Source organism: Pangasianodon hypophthalmus, chromosome 3 (assembly GCF_027358585.1).
Source record: "Pangasianodon hypophthalmus isolate fPanHyp1 chromosome 3, fPanHyp1.pri, whole genome shotgun sequence".
Lineage (NCBI taxonomy): Eukaryota > Metazoa > Chordata > Actinopteri > Siluriformes > Pangasiidae > Pangasianodon > Pangasianodon hypophthalmus.
In genome coordinates, this window is record NC_069712.1 from 20,974,105 (window position 1) to 20,986,488 (window position 12,384).

The following is a 12,384-nucleotide window of genomic DNA, read 5'->3' on the forward strand; positions in this document are numbered from 1 at the left end:
TGACAGATATAACCTCTATTAGTCTATTATAATATTCACAGTGCTGTTTGTGCATTTCTTGTGTATGTGTAAGACATGACACTCATCTGTCACATCCACTCCCCCATCCAAATCCAAGAAAGACTTGCTCAAAAGGAATCGAACGTTTTCTCTACGCCCATGAGTGTCCCATAGACTTTCTGAGGGCTTTTGTAAATTTTTGTGTGCATGTGCATGAGTGAGAATGATGGAGGGGGACCTTGGCCTATGGCTCTCACTCTTCCCCAACCCCCCATACACAGACATTTAAGTTGGAGATTGCGTCTTCTTTTGTTTGAGGACGCAGGGTGGATGGGATTACCCCCCCTCCCTGGTATAAACCCCCCACCCAAAAAAACACCCCTGCATTGTGTAAGGGCCGAGACAGGCCGCTTGTTGCTCGCCTTCTGGCTGTGTGCGCTCGCCGCTCCACAATGGCTGCCTTTTAAACCCGACAGACTCTCGACAGAAAGACAGCATCCTCTAAGCTGTCTGTTTTTCTCACCTTTTATCCACTGCGCCCTTGTTCTTTCTTTTCATTCTCACATTCTTCATTTCCTTGTCTCTTTCACTCAGGACTTAACACTCCTTATAAAGTCTTTAAATTCCAAGTTTAACTGCTGCCTTTGCTCTCTTCAGTTCTTACTGAGTGTAGCAGAGAGCTCGTTTAGTCTCACCTAACTCTTAACCTTGCATTAATTGAACGCTCCCTATATAATGTCATCTGCTGTCAGCTACATAAGCAACCATACACACTTTGTGTTTATTTCCTCTCTCTAGTCACGGTAGAGCTGTATGCAGATAAAAGGCTGTTGAGACAGAGACGGCTGCAGTGTTCACTAGTCCTGAGCGTCAGAAGAGTCCATCGTACCTCAGGGTAACAGGCCATGATGGCCTGGCATGCAGCACATCCAAACTTCAGCTCTCCAGCTCCAGACACAGACCCAGGCTGCTCGCACACTTAACATGTTGAGCTCACTACCCTTCGGCATGGCCAAATGTTTCTGCAGCTGCCCTTTTGTCCCTGCTCCTTGAGTAAACAAAGGACAGATACAAATTAATGACCTAAATTCATAGTGTGCAGAACAAGAGTGACTCAGTGTGATCCAGCCAGACAAATGAATATCAACCATCTCTAATCAGATACAAAACTAAAGTACAAAATATACCGTAACCTTTTACCAAAGTAACGCATAAACACATTGCTGCATTTTTTTATGAAATGTACCAACTTACCGAAGAATCCTGTCAGTACAGGTGGCCGCTTTTACGTTTTAAGAATATAAAAATTTGGTTAAATATTTCTGCTTAAAATATTAGTTGATGAAACACCTGAGTAGCACCGCATGGGAAAGTGTGAACTGATTCACACAATTCTTATCAATTAGGGGGAAAGAAAGACTTGAAAACAGAACAATGGGATCATCTAGAGCAGCCTGTTGTCCATCACTGTACCAATTATTATTATTATTATTATTATTATTATTATTATTAACAACAATCATGTATTTTTACTATTTTTATGAAACACTAAAATACAGGGTGTCCCAAAAGTCTCCATACATTAACACTTTTTAGCAAAATGTCTTCCAAAATTTTTCATACTCAGTTTATATTATATACATTTTTTTCAGATAGCCTTTAAGAATGCCTTTGACAAAAGAAGAACGTACTGAAATCATTCTCATGCGTGGATCAGGAAGCTGTCACAAGGTTGCGATGGACTTTAACAGGAAACATGGCAAGCACATCACACACGACACTGCCAAACTGGGAGCCAAAGTTGGGAGAGACGACTCCGTGTGTGTGTTTACAAAGAAATGGCAATCATGTCGAGGATGTTTTGTAAATAATGCTACATTTCGCTAAAAAAGTGTTGGGACACCCTGTATATTAAAAGTCGTTATTAAAATGAAGCTTCAATTTAATAGAAATTTTTAGACCTACTGAGGCATGGAACCCTGAGAACTCCATAGTCCTACTCCTATACATGCCTTTATTAATTCAAATGGTTTAAATACATTATTTCATTCAGCGCAAAATGTGTTACTGAAAAAACACATCTTTTTAAGTAACCTTTTCATATTCTTTTAGGATTTTGAAAATCTGTATAGTATAATTCAGTATAATATGAATCTCTCCCATGTTGAAGGAGGAAAACAATGGAGTCTAAACAAATCATTTCAGTTGGAAGGGGAACTGAATGTCTAACATTTAAAAACATTCATCTTATTGAAGAAGATGGTGTGTGTGTGTGTGTGTGTGTGTGTGTGTGTGTATAGGGAGGGGGAGCTTAGAGCTCAAGGCCATCTGTGGCAGAAGCCTGTTGAGTAAGGCTCTATGCCTTAAACGTGGTCAATATTTAGAGTATTTATAAGGCCAGGTTTGCCGAGCAGGAAGACAATAGATCACTCTGATTTGTTTTGCTGGAAAACTGTACTTGAGGAGTTTTGGCGGCAGGTTAGGAGTGTGCGTGTGTCTGAGGGGACAGGAGGAGGGGCTGCTTTTCATCAAGCTGCTGCACATTTTCCCTGGTCCAGCCCACGGCTTTGCTGGAGCACCAGCCAGATATTAAAGCAGCAAATACATAAGCACGCACACACACACACACACACACACACACACACATCCGGACAGTACCCAATTCAGAGACCTCACGCACTGGAAAACATGTTTCCACCCACTCAACATCTACAGTAAATACGATTATTCAACTGAAGGCAAAAACACTGCCTTGACAGTGTATAAATCATGATTCCTTCTGGCAGCTCCAAAGGCAAGAAACACCACTTCTCACAAATGAATGAAGGTACTTATAATTTATTGCAGTTTGCACACAATTTAAAAATTTCACCAACAGCACACCAAAAAGTACAAAACTAAACAGCCTCATAATTTACTTCCCTTGAGAAAATGAAACATACTATGATTGTCAAAGCTAACTGTCTAACTCCATAAAAAGAACAATGTGAACATACCAAAATCTCAAAAGGGAAGCAAATACATGTGAAGTCAATCTGCCTCTTTTTCAGAACGCGATTGTCCTTTTTTTTTTGACATAACTTTATTTTTATTCTCTCCCACCTCCTACACACTCAGTTTAAATTTTGTTGTTCTTCTTCACACTGGCTGTTTCCAGTTTTCAAGTAAACTAAAGGTTCATCTGTTTTGTGGACATGCTTCATACTCCATTTCACAGCTTCATTGCCAGTGAACAGAAGTGAAATAAAAATACATCCAGTAACTTGCCAGTTCCAGTTCTCCCGCTCTGAGCATCAGTAGGCTGTTAACAGTAGTTTAAGGCGGTCAAGTACGATAGTAGAAGCCAGCATAAAACAAAAGCAGGAAAATAAACTGTCTCAGGAAAACATCCCCCAACTCCACAGTTGATAATTTTTTTTCTTTCACATTTTAGAGTGCAAAAGGTAAAAGTACCACCGTGCGAAACGGCACGAGGACCACACGCTGTTGGCAAATCTCAACCCTTTTCACTAGCTGTTGCACCAACCTATTATATACTGGGAAGCTCAGGGCCCTTGAGGCCATAGAGGCACGCGAGCTCTCTACTCTCGTCCTCTCTTCTCCTCTCGCTTAAACTTCACTCTCGCTCAAGTGTTAGTGTCCGAGGCTCCAACAGCACTTTTCCAAATTTAGCTTTTCATTTCATTTTTTTTTTTTTGTCTTTTCTGTTTTTTTAAACTAACAAATAATATCTTGAGATTTTTGTTCAATTTTTCCACATTCAGTAAGAAAATGACAGCTGATGTTAATTTATACAAAACAAAAAGAAAAATAAAGAAATATATTCTCAAACTCACATACACAATGTTGAAAAAAAAAAAAATCAATCTACAGCAGTGTAACTATTTTATTCTTCAATAATCTAGCATTTATAGCTCTGGTATTTATGTAATAAGGTCAATTTGATCAAGAGTTAAAATCTTAAAGGCATCTTTTCAGCATCTAATTTTGTCTTTAAAGGTGCAACCAAGCATGGCAAACATTTTCTCCTTTTAAATAGGAACTATACAAACACACACACACACACACACACACACTCATGCACACACAAGCGCATGTGCGCGCGCACACTCTCAGAGCTCGGAGCTTTATGCTGTTTGCTGATTCTTCAGTGTTCGCCATACACAGTAGATCTGCTGAGCCCATCTTTACAGGAACTGACACACTGTCATATGGGTTTTCATGGCAACTGAATCTTCGTGGCCACAGAATTTGATGCAAGTGCCAATCGAACAGATAAATAAATAAATTACAAACAAAAAGGCGACACTTTTTAAATGCTAACAGCGAGTAAACATGACACGGAGACAGCAGTTGGAGACCAGCAGTGGAGAACAGCAGTGTGTGAGGAGGTGCTAAGCAGGAGCGGCACTAGCTTTGGAAAAGATGTTCAGAGAGATGAAGCCTCTGCTGACACCCAGCTCCATGCTACACACTCGAGATCAGTTGGCCAAAGACATACTGCAGCCTAACATCAGTGCATTAACACAATCTTCACAGCCCAGTAGAACATCTTAACAGGAGTCACTCTCTAGTGAGAGTTTATATAATTAAAAAAAAAAAGAAAGAAAGAAAAAAAAGAAAAAAAGACTACTTAGGAAGCAAATGAGTTAATTAAAAATACACTTTCCAATGCAAAACAACAACAGAAATAAGAGTTAAATAAAATTCATGCAATTTCTACAGCTGTAATATTAAGGTAAATATATAATATATATATATATATTTTTTTATTTAAACAGACGGGTGCCCTGACTGTAATGACTCTGTCTATTACAGTGTACAGCAATACAGCAATTCACATCTTCTTAAATATACAGGTTGGACTTCATGCAACAACAGATCCCAGTTTTTTTTTTTGAAAACAAACCAAATCATTTCTTAAAACACTACAGAAATCTCTATAAATGCAGCAAATGAAAACCCATTCTCAGCAGAAAACAAGTGTTGAGGGTCTGCAACTAAATTAAAGACATCAACTCATCAGCCCAATCATTAAATGATATAAAAACATGTCAGTGGATATGAAAAAGGAGGCTGTACATTGCATGAGTGCCTTTTGTCTTCTATCAGTCAGGTTTCCTATCACAAGTCAAAAAAAAAAACAAACAAAAAAAAACGTACAAGAGCCTAAATAACACAAGCTTGGAGCTTTTTTGAGCAAACATCCTCGCAGGATTTAAAGGACTTACTTGTTAACATACTGTGTTTGCGTGCATGGACACACACACACACACACACACAAACACATACACACATACACACACAGCCACTCTCACACACCAGTATGAGATTTGCAAAATAAATGTATAGTAGTAGTGCACAATATATACACATACTCATAAATGAGCCTTATGTGTACAGGTCAATATAGGATCGTAGTACCCGTTTAGTGTAATGTTTATCAGTTTTGAACTTCCTCAGTGTATTACCTGATATCTTCATATGCGTTCTCATGGCATGGATGTTAAATAAAATCAAGGAGTGTACAAGTGTAGGTGTATACACTGTCAAATCTAGATTTGCACATTTTATGTCAAAGGTGACGGCTGTAGCCATCACCTATGTTTAATAAAAGAAAAGGAAAAACGAAACAAACCAAAAAAAAAACAAACTAAATTGACCAGAAAATAAAAATCAGTAGTAACATTTTCATGTGCTTGTAAAGTGCAATTTAACGAGATAAGCAATGTATATAAGAAACATGACTGATGCAGACCTTTCAACCATCTCCCTGCCTCCCTACTTCCTTACCTCTCTGCCTCTCTTGCTCGCTCTGTCTTAACTTAAAAAGCAGTTTCATTTGTTTATTCTTTACTTTCATTTCCACAGTTCTTGCGAGCTATCCTCGAGTGGCCAGTCTCGGAGAGTGGGAAGGCTGAGTGCCTCGCTCTTCACTGAGAGCGAGTTGACGAGTTCGCAGTGGAACTTGCGGATGTGACGGTACAGGTCTCCGGACTGCGTGAAGCGCCGCTCGCACCACTTGCAGGCGTGTGGCTTCTCGCGCGTGTGCACCACGGCATGCCGGCTCAGGTTGTGCGAGTATTGGAAGCTCTTGCCGCATGTGGTGCACGTGTAGGGCTTCTCGCCCGAGTGTGTCCGCTCATGCCGCTTCAGCGTGTACATGCATGAGAACGTCTTGCCACAGATGGAGCATGTGGGCACGTTGACATCGCCGGCAGTCGGTTTAGTGCGTGCACCTTCCTGCTCGCGGAAGTGTGTGCTCAAGTGGATCTGCAGCACGTGCGGACTCGGGAACACCTTGTTGCACAGGGGGCACATGAAGATCTGTGCGTGCGCAGCACCCAACATGCCTGACACGTAGGGCAGCAGCGGGCTCTCCTGTGCCCGCTCGGACTCACCGCCTAGCACCTCGCCATCTCCCTCGTCCTTGCTGTCACGCTCCAGAGAGGCCTCTCGCAGCGCTGTCAGGTGGGCCTCCAGGCCCAGGCCTAGCCGCTGGACGCTGTGTCCGTTGTGCCCAACGTGCATGCCGTTTGCATTCGGTGTCTCCTCCTTCAAGCCGCTGTGTTCCATCTCGTACTCAGTGCTGGGCAGCTCATCGTCGTCTGAGCCTGTGTCTTTCTCCACCTTCACTTGCACCAGAGCACTGTGTAGACTGTCTGGAGTCGCCGAGCCACACAAATATGGGTTCCTGGCTTCACCTGGAGTGGCGCTCATGCTTGATTTTACCGACAGGTCGAGTGCACAGTCACCAGTTGGGCAGAGTGAACCTGTAGAGCTGCTGGGACTCGCAGCGACGGCAGCAGGCGACTTGCCATGCGCCTCGGCCTCTCCGGGGCTGGCCGTGCGCTCTGATGCCAGGCGTGCCCATATCCTGGCCGGCTCCTGCGGGCACTGGCTGTCTCTCTTGCTCTCATCCTCATCGTCGTCGCTGGCCAGCAGGTTGGCGCTGCCGCCCTCCGAGAGGCTCTCAGCTCGGTCCGAGCAGCTGGAGGCGTCCTCCTCTCGCCGGGTGCTGTCCGCCTCGGCCGTGGCCTTGTGTTTCAGCTTCTTTTTGCACACCTTGACGATGTCATACATGTGCAGATAGCTGGCGGCAGCCAGTACGTCCTCCACGGGCAGGGACTTGAATTGCAGCTTGCCCTCATACATAAACTCGAGGAGCAGTGCGAATGCTGGCGCCGTTACAATGTCACTGTTTAGATGCACCACGTCCCGCTTGTCCAGCTGGTCCTTGTAGAAGAGATGGAAGTACATGCTGCACGAGGCCAGCACGGCGCGGTGGGCACGGAACTGGGCATCGCCCACCAGGACGGTGGAGTCGCACAGGAAGCCCTGATGCCTCTGCTCGCTCAGACACTGTAGTAAATGTCTGCTGTGGTCCGGAAACTCCATGCTGTCTTCATAACCTGCAACAGACCGCACATGTTAGAGAGGCCCTGGCAGAACAACAATTGTTTTGTTTGAAGCCCTGTGTGGAACTTCTCTTTTTTCCCCACCCGCTCCGTCCGTCCGTCCCTCTCTCTCTCTCTCTCTCTCTCTCTCTCTTTCTACCCCCATGCACATACTCACTGGCTCTCACACACACTCTAATTCTCTCTCCCTCCCCTCCCTCCCTCCATCCCTGTGGGAACACTAGAAAAATGTTCACTGCAGAGCCGATATAAAAGGATTACAAAGATTCAAGTTTTTTTTTTTTTTAAATCACAATATCTGCTATCCTCATTTTTCTTTTCAATCCTCTTTTTACTAGGAGTATCTGGTGATGTGCATTTCATCTACCCATCTAGGAAATAACTGTATTGTATGTCAGTAATAAATATAAAGGCTGTTTACAAAAAAAAAAAAAAAAAAAGCCTTCACATTAATTTTTTTTTGGCATTTTTATAACTTCTCTAAAGCTTTATATCTATTCTGGCAAACAGGCTTTTATTTTACACTCCCAAGTATAGCTTCAAAAGGAAAGTCCAGAATTTATTTGTAAAACAAAAAAAAAATATTGAGGCAAAAATTAAATTAAAAACTAAAAGAATTAAAATTAAAAAGAAATTAAATTAAAATGCAATCAGTGCAACCGTGACAGTCTGGTGATTATAAACCGAAGTCCTGATGCTACAGATTCCTGTTTGTGAGGAATTTCACCTTTTGTGCTCCTGGAGTAGTTATTTTTAATAACCCACTTTGGCCAGGATGGTGCGTTTAGGTAACCGGCTTGCAGGTACACAAACAGCTCAACGATGCAGTCACACTGCAGCAAGAATGCTAAGTACTATGATCTTTAAGGCTTCGCTAAGTGAAGTCTCAGAACATCAGGGCAACTTTCATTAACGCACTAACCAGCAGCCACCAAAATTAAATCAAAGACAAACCCTCCAAAAAAACAAGGAAAAAAAAAGGAAAAAAGAAGAAAAAAAAAGCAACCAAATGAGTGCATTGACAGTCCAAGAGTACAATTGTTTAAAATACCAATAAACCCAAATATAAAGAAGAACAATAATTCACACCTGTTACCCGTGGAGACTGCTCCCTTCTCAAAAAATGCATCATGGGCACCATGTTCAACCAGCGAGCATAAATAAACTCATTTGAATCTTCATTTAAATCTGATTGGGATACCAAGCTAACCCCCCTTAAACAACGCTCAGACCTTCGTTAATGAGGGGCTTTGGTGGGGAGGACCTGGGACAGCCAACCCCAAGCCAACCCCTCCTCCTTTTCTATCTCCTCCCCAAATCTTTGGAGAAATGGAACATCCTCCCCAAAGAAGAAGCCCGCAGCAGATTTACAATACAATCACTTTAAGTGCCCTGTAGTCTACATCAATCCTAATCCTTAAGATGGCTAAAAATAAAGATTGTAGGACAGCTCGCAAGGTAGCAGCGATCAAATTAGGAGGCTCCGAGGACAGAGAGGGACGGAGAAGGAGGCTTATAAACATCTGATCCAGCTGACTGAGGCCATATGGCAGCTGCTGCCCAGATAAAGAGATTAAGACTAGGAGGAGTGCGATTACAGCTGTCTAGCCAATTCAGGCAGCTCAAATCTGCAACTTCTAAATTAGTCACTATCAACAGAAAAAAACATGCTTTAGCCTAGCTGTAAGAGTCAATTCTGATTTTTAATAATTAATTTTAATTTAAAAAAAAAAATCAAAACAGAGCATTTTAATATCGCTCAACTGTTTTAGGAGATTAACATTTCAGTTTGCCATACAAATTCACTTTTCTCATTTTACAAAACAAAAAAAGCAAACTGTTAGGCTTCAAATTACCAAGTAGAAATAAAAAAAATTGTAACAACATTAATTTTAAACTGACTACTGTATTAATAAATGGAAATAAAACCCATTGCATTAAATTAACAAATTTACAATTCACAAAACTTTCTCTTAATTTTTTTTTAAACTTCACACAAAGAACAACCAACAATCACACAACTGTTACAACCAATCTACTGTTCCCCATTCATAGCAAAGCAAGTGAAACCAAAGCTAGCGGACAAAACAAGCAGCTTAATGAAAAGCTTGCTCGGTAACATTGTCCCGACAACAAGGAGCGTCACTCGTCCCCTGCCTAGTTACACTACACTGCTGCAAAATCCTTCACTTCCCATTTCACCCGGCTTACACGCATCTGACTGATAACATGGAAAAAGATAAAAACAAAGAGAAATGAGTTAAGGAAAGGCCAGCATGCTCTCTATTCAGAAGCCACAGACCCCCTGGTACAGTACCTGCGGTTCGCATCAACTTGATTAAGTCCACTGTTGTGGTAGCGCCTGCTGTAGCTCCCTTCTCAAAATCAATGAAGGGCTAGTAGGAAGGAGGAGGAGAGAAAGACAGACAGACAGAGAGAGAGAGAGAGAGAAAGAGAGCGAGAGAGATAGGGAGCAGAAAAAAAAATCAAACTGCGAGGGACAGATGCAAAGTGGAGGAGATGTTGGAGGGGAACGCGATGCCTCCTCCTGCACACAGATCCGCACACACACTAACTCGCAGTCTGTGCGGCAGAAGAAAAGACTGGGGGATGGCAGCCTGTCAGCTGCTCTGACATCATGTTCAGATGGAAATGCTACCTCCAGCTGTGCTCCTTTTAGTGCCATATGCTACTCCTCTACACTCTTGCCACCAGCCTCTCCTTTATACAACTTTGTTTCTCTTTCTCTCCCTTTAAAAAGGCGAAGGAGGGGTGTGGGGGGAAAGGAACTGTTGAGAGGTGATTCTGTGGAAAACCGGCCAACTCCCCCCCCCTTCACTTGTAATCTCCCGGCAAAGGCGAACTTTAGAAAATAGGTCTGCGTGAAAGCCGACACTTTTTTTCTAACCTAGTTTCCTGCACAGAGAATTTAAATACCCTCAAGTTTTTTTTCTTTCCCCCCTCTCTCTCTCTCTCTCTCTCTTTCTCTTTCTCACTGCTCTCCTTCCAGTAACCATAAACAAAGGCCAGCACAGTGCATTTGCAAATGACAGATCCACGCAGCTGATATTGTTTTCGACTTCTTCATGGTTCACCGGCCGCACCATTACTGTCATTCATTCTCCTCACCCTCTGGACGACTCGCTGAGGAGGGGAAAATGAAATAATGGACAAAGGGAGCGATCCTATGGACCTCATGAACAGGGCTTTAACAAAAAGATTCTTTAACGGGACTACTTAAAGCTTAGTTTATCTCCATGTTTTTCACCCTTAATCACTTACGTCCTCCTTCATGAACCTCAAACAGTAAAAAAATAAAAATAAAAAATCAATGTATCACCCCAAATCAAACAAACAGGTTATCTACAGTTTAGATTAAAAAAAAAAAGAAAAAGAAAAAGAAAAAAAGTACAGGGCTTATGTATAAGTTAGGAAACTTATGCATGTATATATATATATATATATATATATATATATATATATATATATATATATACATGCATAAGTTTCCTAACTTATATATATGTAAAATTGCAGTGAGGGCTGTAGTTTGGAAGGGTTACCTAAATAATCATCTGGCAACATCTGCTAGGTTTTTAGGAAACACAATAAGAACAATAAATAAACTTCATGGCTTATTGCACTTATTCCTGTTTCAACTCACAGCATTATCCCACTTTATAATTCAGATTTACTTTACAAATAATCGATTATTCGTATTAACTATCACTCACACGCACTACTGAAATATACTAAAGAGAGAGAGAGAGAGAGAGAGAGAGAGTGTGTGTGTGTGTGTGTGTGTTTGATCTGTTTCAGGAGCTTAGAAGAAGAAGAAGAAGCAGCAGCTCACAGCTGTGCGAGGTTTGACTGAACTGCATGCCGGAGTAAAACTTGTGTCCATAACAAGCCAAACAAATGCGTCAAGACACAGTGGTGCTAACTTCTCACCTCGTCTAAACTTAAAAAAGAAAGGAAAAAAGATTAACCTTTTTATTATTATTATTTTTTAAATGGTTGAACATTTGGATATTATAGTAGCGCATTCGGTGGCAGTATTTACTTCATGGGAAGATATAACATGAATCCCTTGTTGTTGGTTTTTTTTTTAAGCTACACAGAGATGTAGAGTGTAGAGTATATATATATATATATATATATATATATATATATATATATATATATATATATATATATATACATACATACATATATACATACATATATACACACACACACACACACACACACACACACACACACACAGCTTAACAACACCGCCGAGTGTGTGTGTGTGTGTGTGTGTGTGTGTGTGCCCTAACACCGTGAAGTGAGGAAAAGCTAGCTCGGAGCTAACACAGAAAAAGTAAGGCAGCTACCTGCACTGTTACATTTCCACAGCAGGCCCGGATTGAGCAGGCGCTCGCGCTCAGCCTGCTCGCGCTCCACTAACTGTTTTCCTGTCTAAATACAACAGCAAGCAGGAAAAAAAAAAAAAAACCCTCGCTACTTTTCGCATAACAAATCCAGCCCTCACAGCTCAACCCCGCTTCTCATCTGCTTAAAGAGCGCCTCGTATTAAAAAAAAGGCACTTACAGACAAGCGAGCTCCGACGACTTCCCACTTCCTCTGGCCAAATACTCAGCGGCGGAGAAAAAAAAAAAAAAAAAAAAAAAGAAGAAGTGAATTGACTTTCAGCAGCTTTCCATATCCGCCGCGCTGCAGGAAACACGGAGCGGAGAGCAGAGCGGAGGAGAGGAGCGCAGCGCAGAGCAGAGACAGGAGCTGCGGCGGCCAGATGTTTCCGAGCTGTTGCTACTCAACTCTCCGGGAAAAGGAAAAGGGGGAAGCGCTCGTGACTGGCGGCGTCCGAGGCCAATAGAGGAGGCGAGGAGAAAGGCCGAGGCGAATTGGAAGCAGCCGCCGAGTGGGAAAGAGGGAGGGATGTGTTTCTCTCCTCGGCGT

The 12,384-nt window shown here is 42.1% G+C and overlaps 1 protein-coding gene across 4 annotated transcripts; it reads right to left on the minus strand.

Moving 5' to 3' along the window:
- Positions 1–2,822: 2,822 nt before the first annotated feature.
- Positions 2,823–12,163, minus strand: zbtb18 (zinc finger and BTB domain containing 18). 4 transcript variants are annotated; one of them, XM_034302990.2, is made up of 2 exons: positions 12,016–12,163; positions 2,823–7,412 (listed from the first exon to the last, which is right to left on the minus strand). In XM_034302990.2, exon 2 carries the CDS (start codon positions 7,396–7,398, stop codon positions 5,860–5,862), a length of 1,539 nt encoding a protein of 512 aa, XP_034158881.1. In that variant the 5' UTR covers positions 7,399–7,412; positions 12,016–12,163; the 3' UTR covers positions 2,823–5,859. The 4 variants fall into 4 exon arrangements, with proteins under 4 accessions (XP_034158881.1, XP_053088411.1, XP_026798840.2 ...); XM_053232436.1 differs by lacking the exon at positions 12,016–12,163 and adding an exon at positions 11,798–11,953; XM_026943039.3 differs by lacking the exon at positions 12,016–12,163 and adding an exon at positions 9,736–10,740.
- Positions 12,164–12,384: the final 221 nt, after the last annotated feature.

Coding starts and splice junctions, on each gene's coding strand:
- zbtb18 (XM_026943029.3), bottom strand. CDS start 8,559: ATGGTGCCCATGATGCATTTTTTGAGAAGGGAGCAGTCTCCACGGGTA. Junction 7,413..8,507: donor GCAGTCTCCACGGGTAACAG/GTGTGAATTATT, acceptor GGTCTGTTGCAG/GTTATGAAGACAGCATGGAG.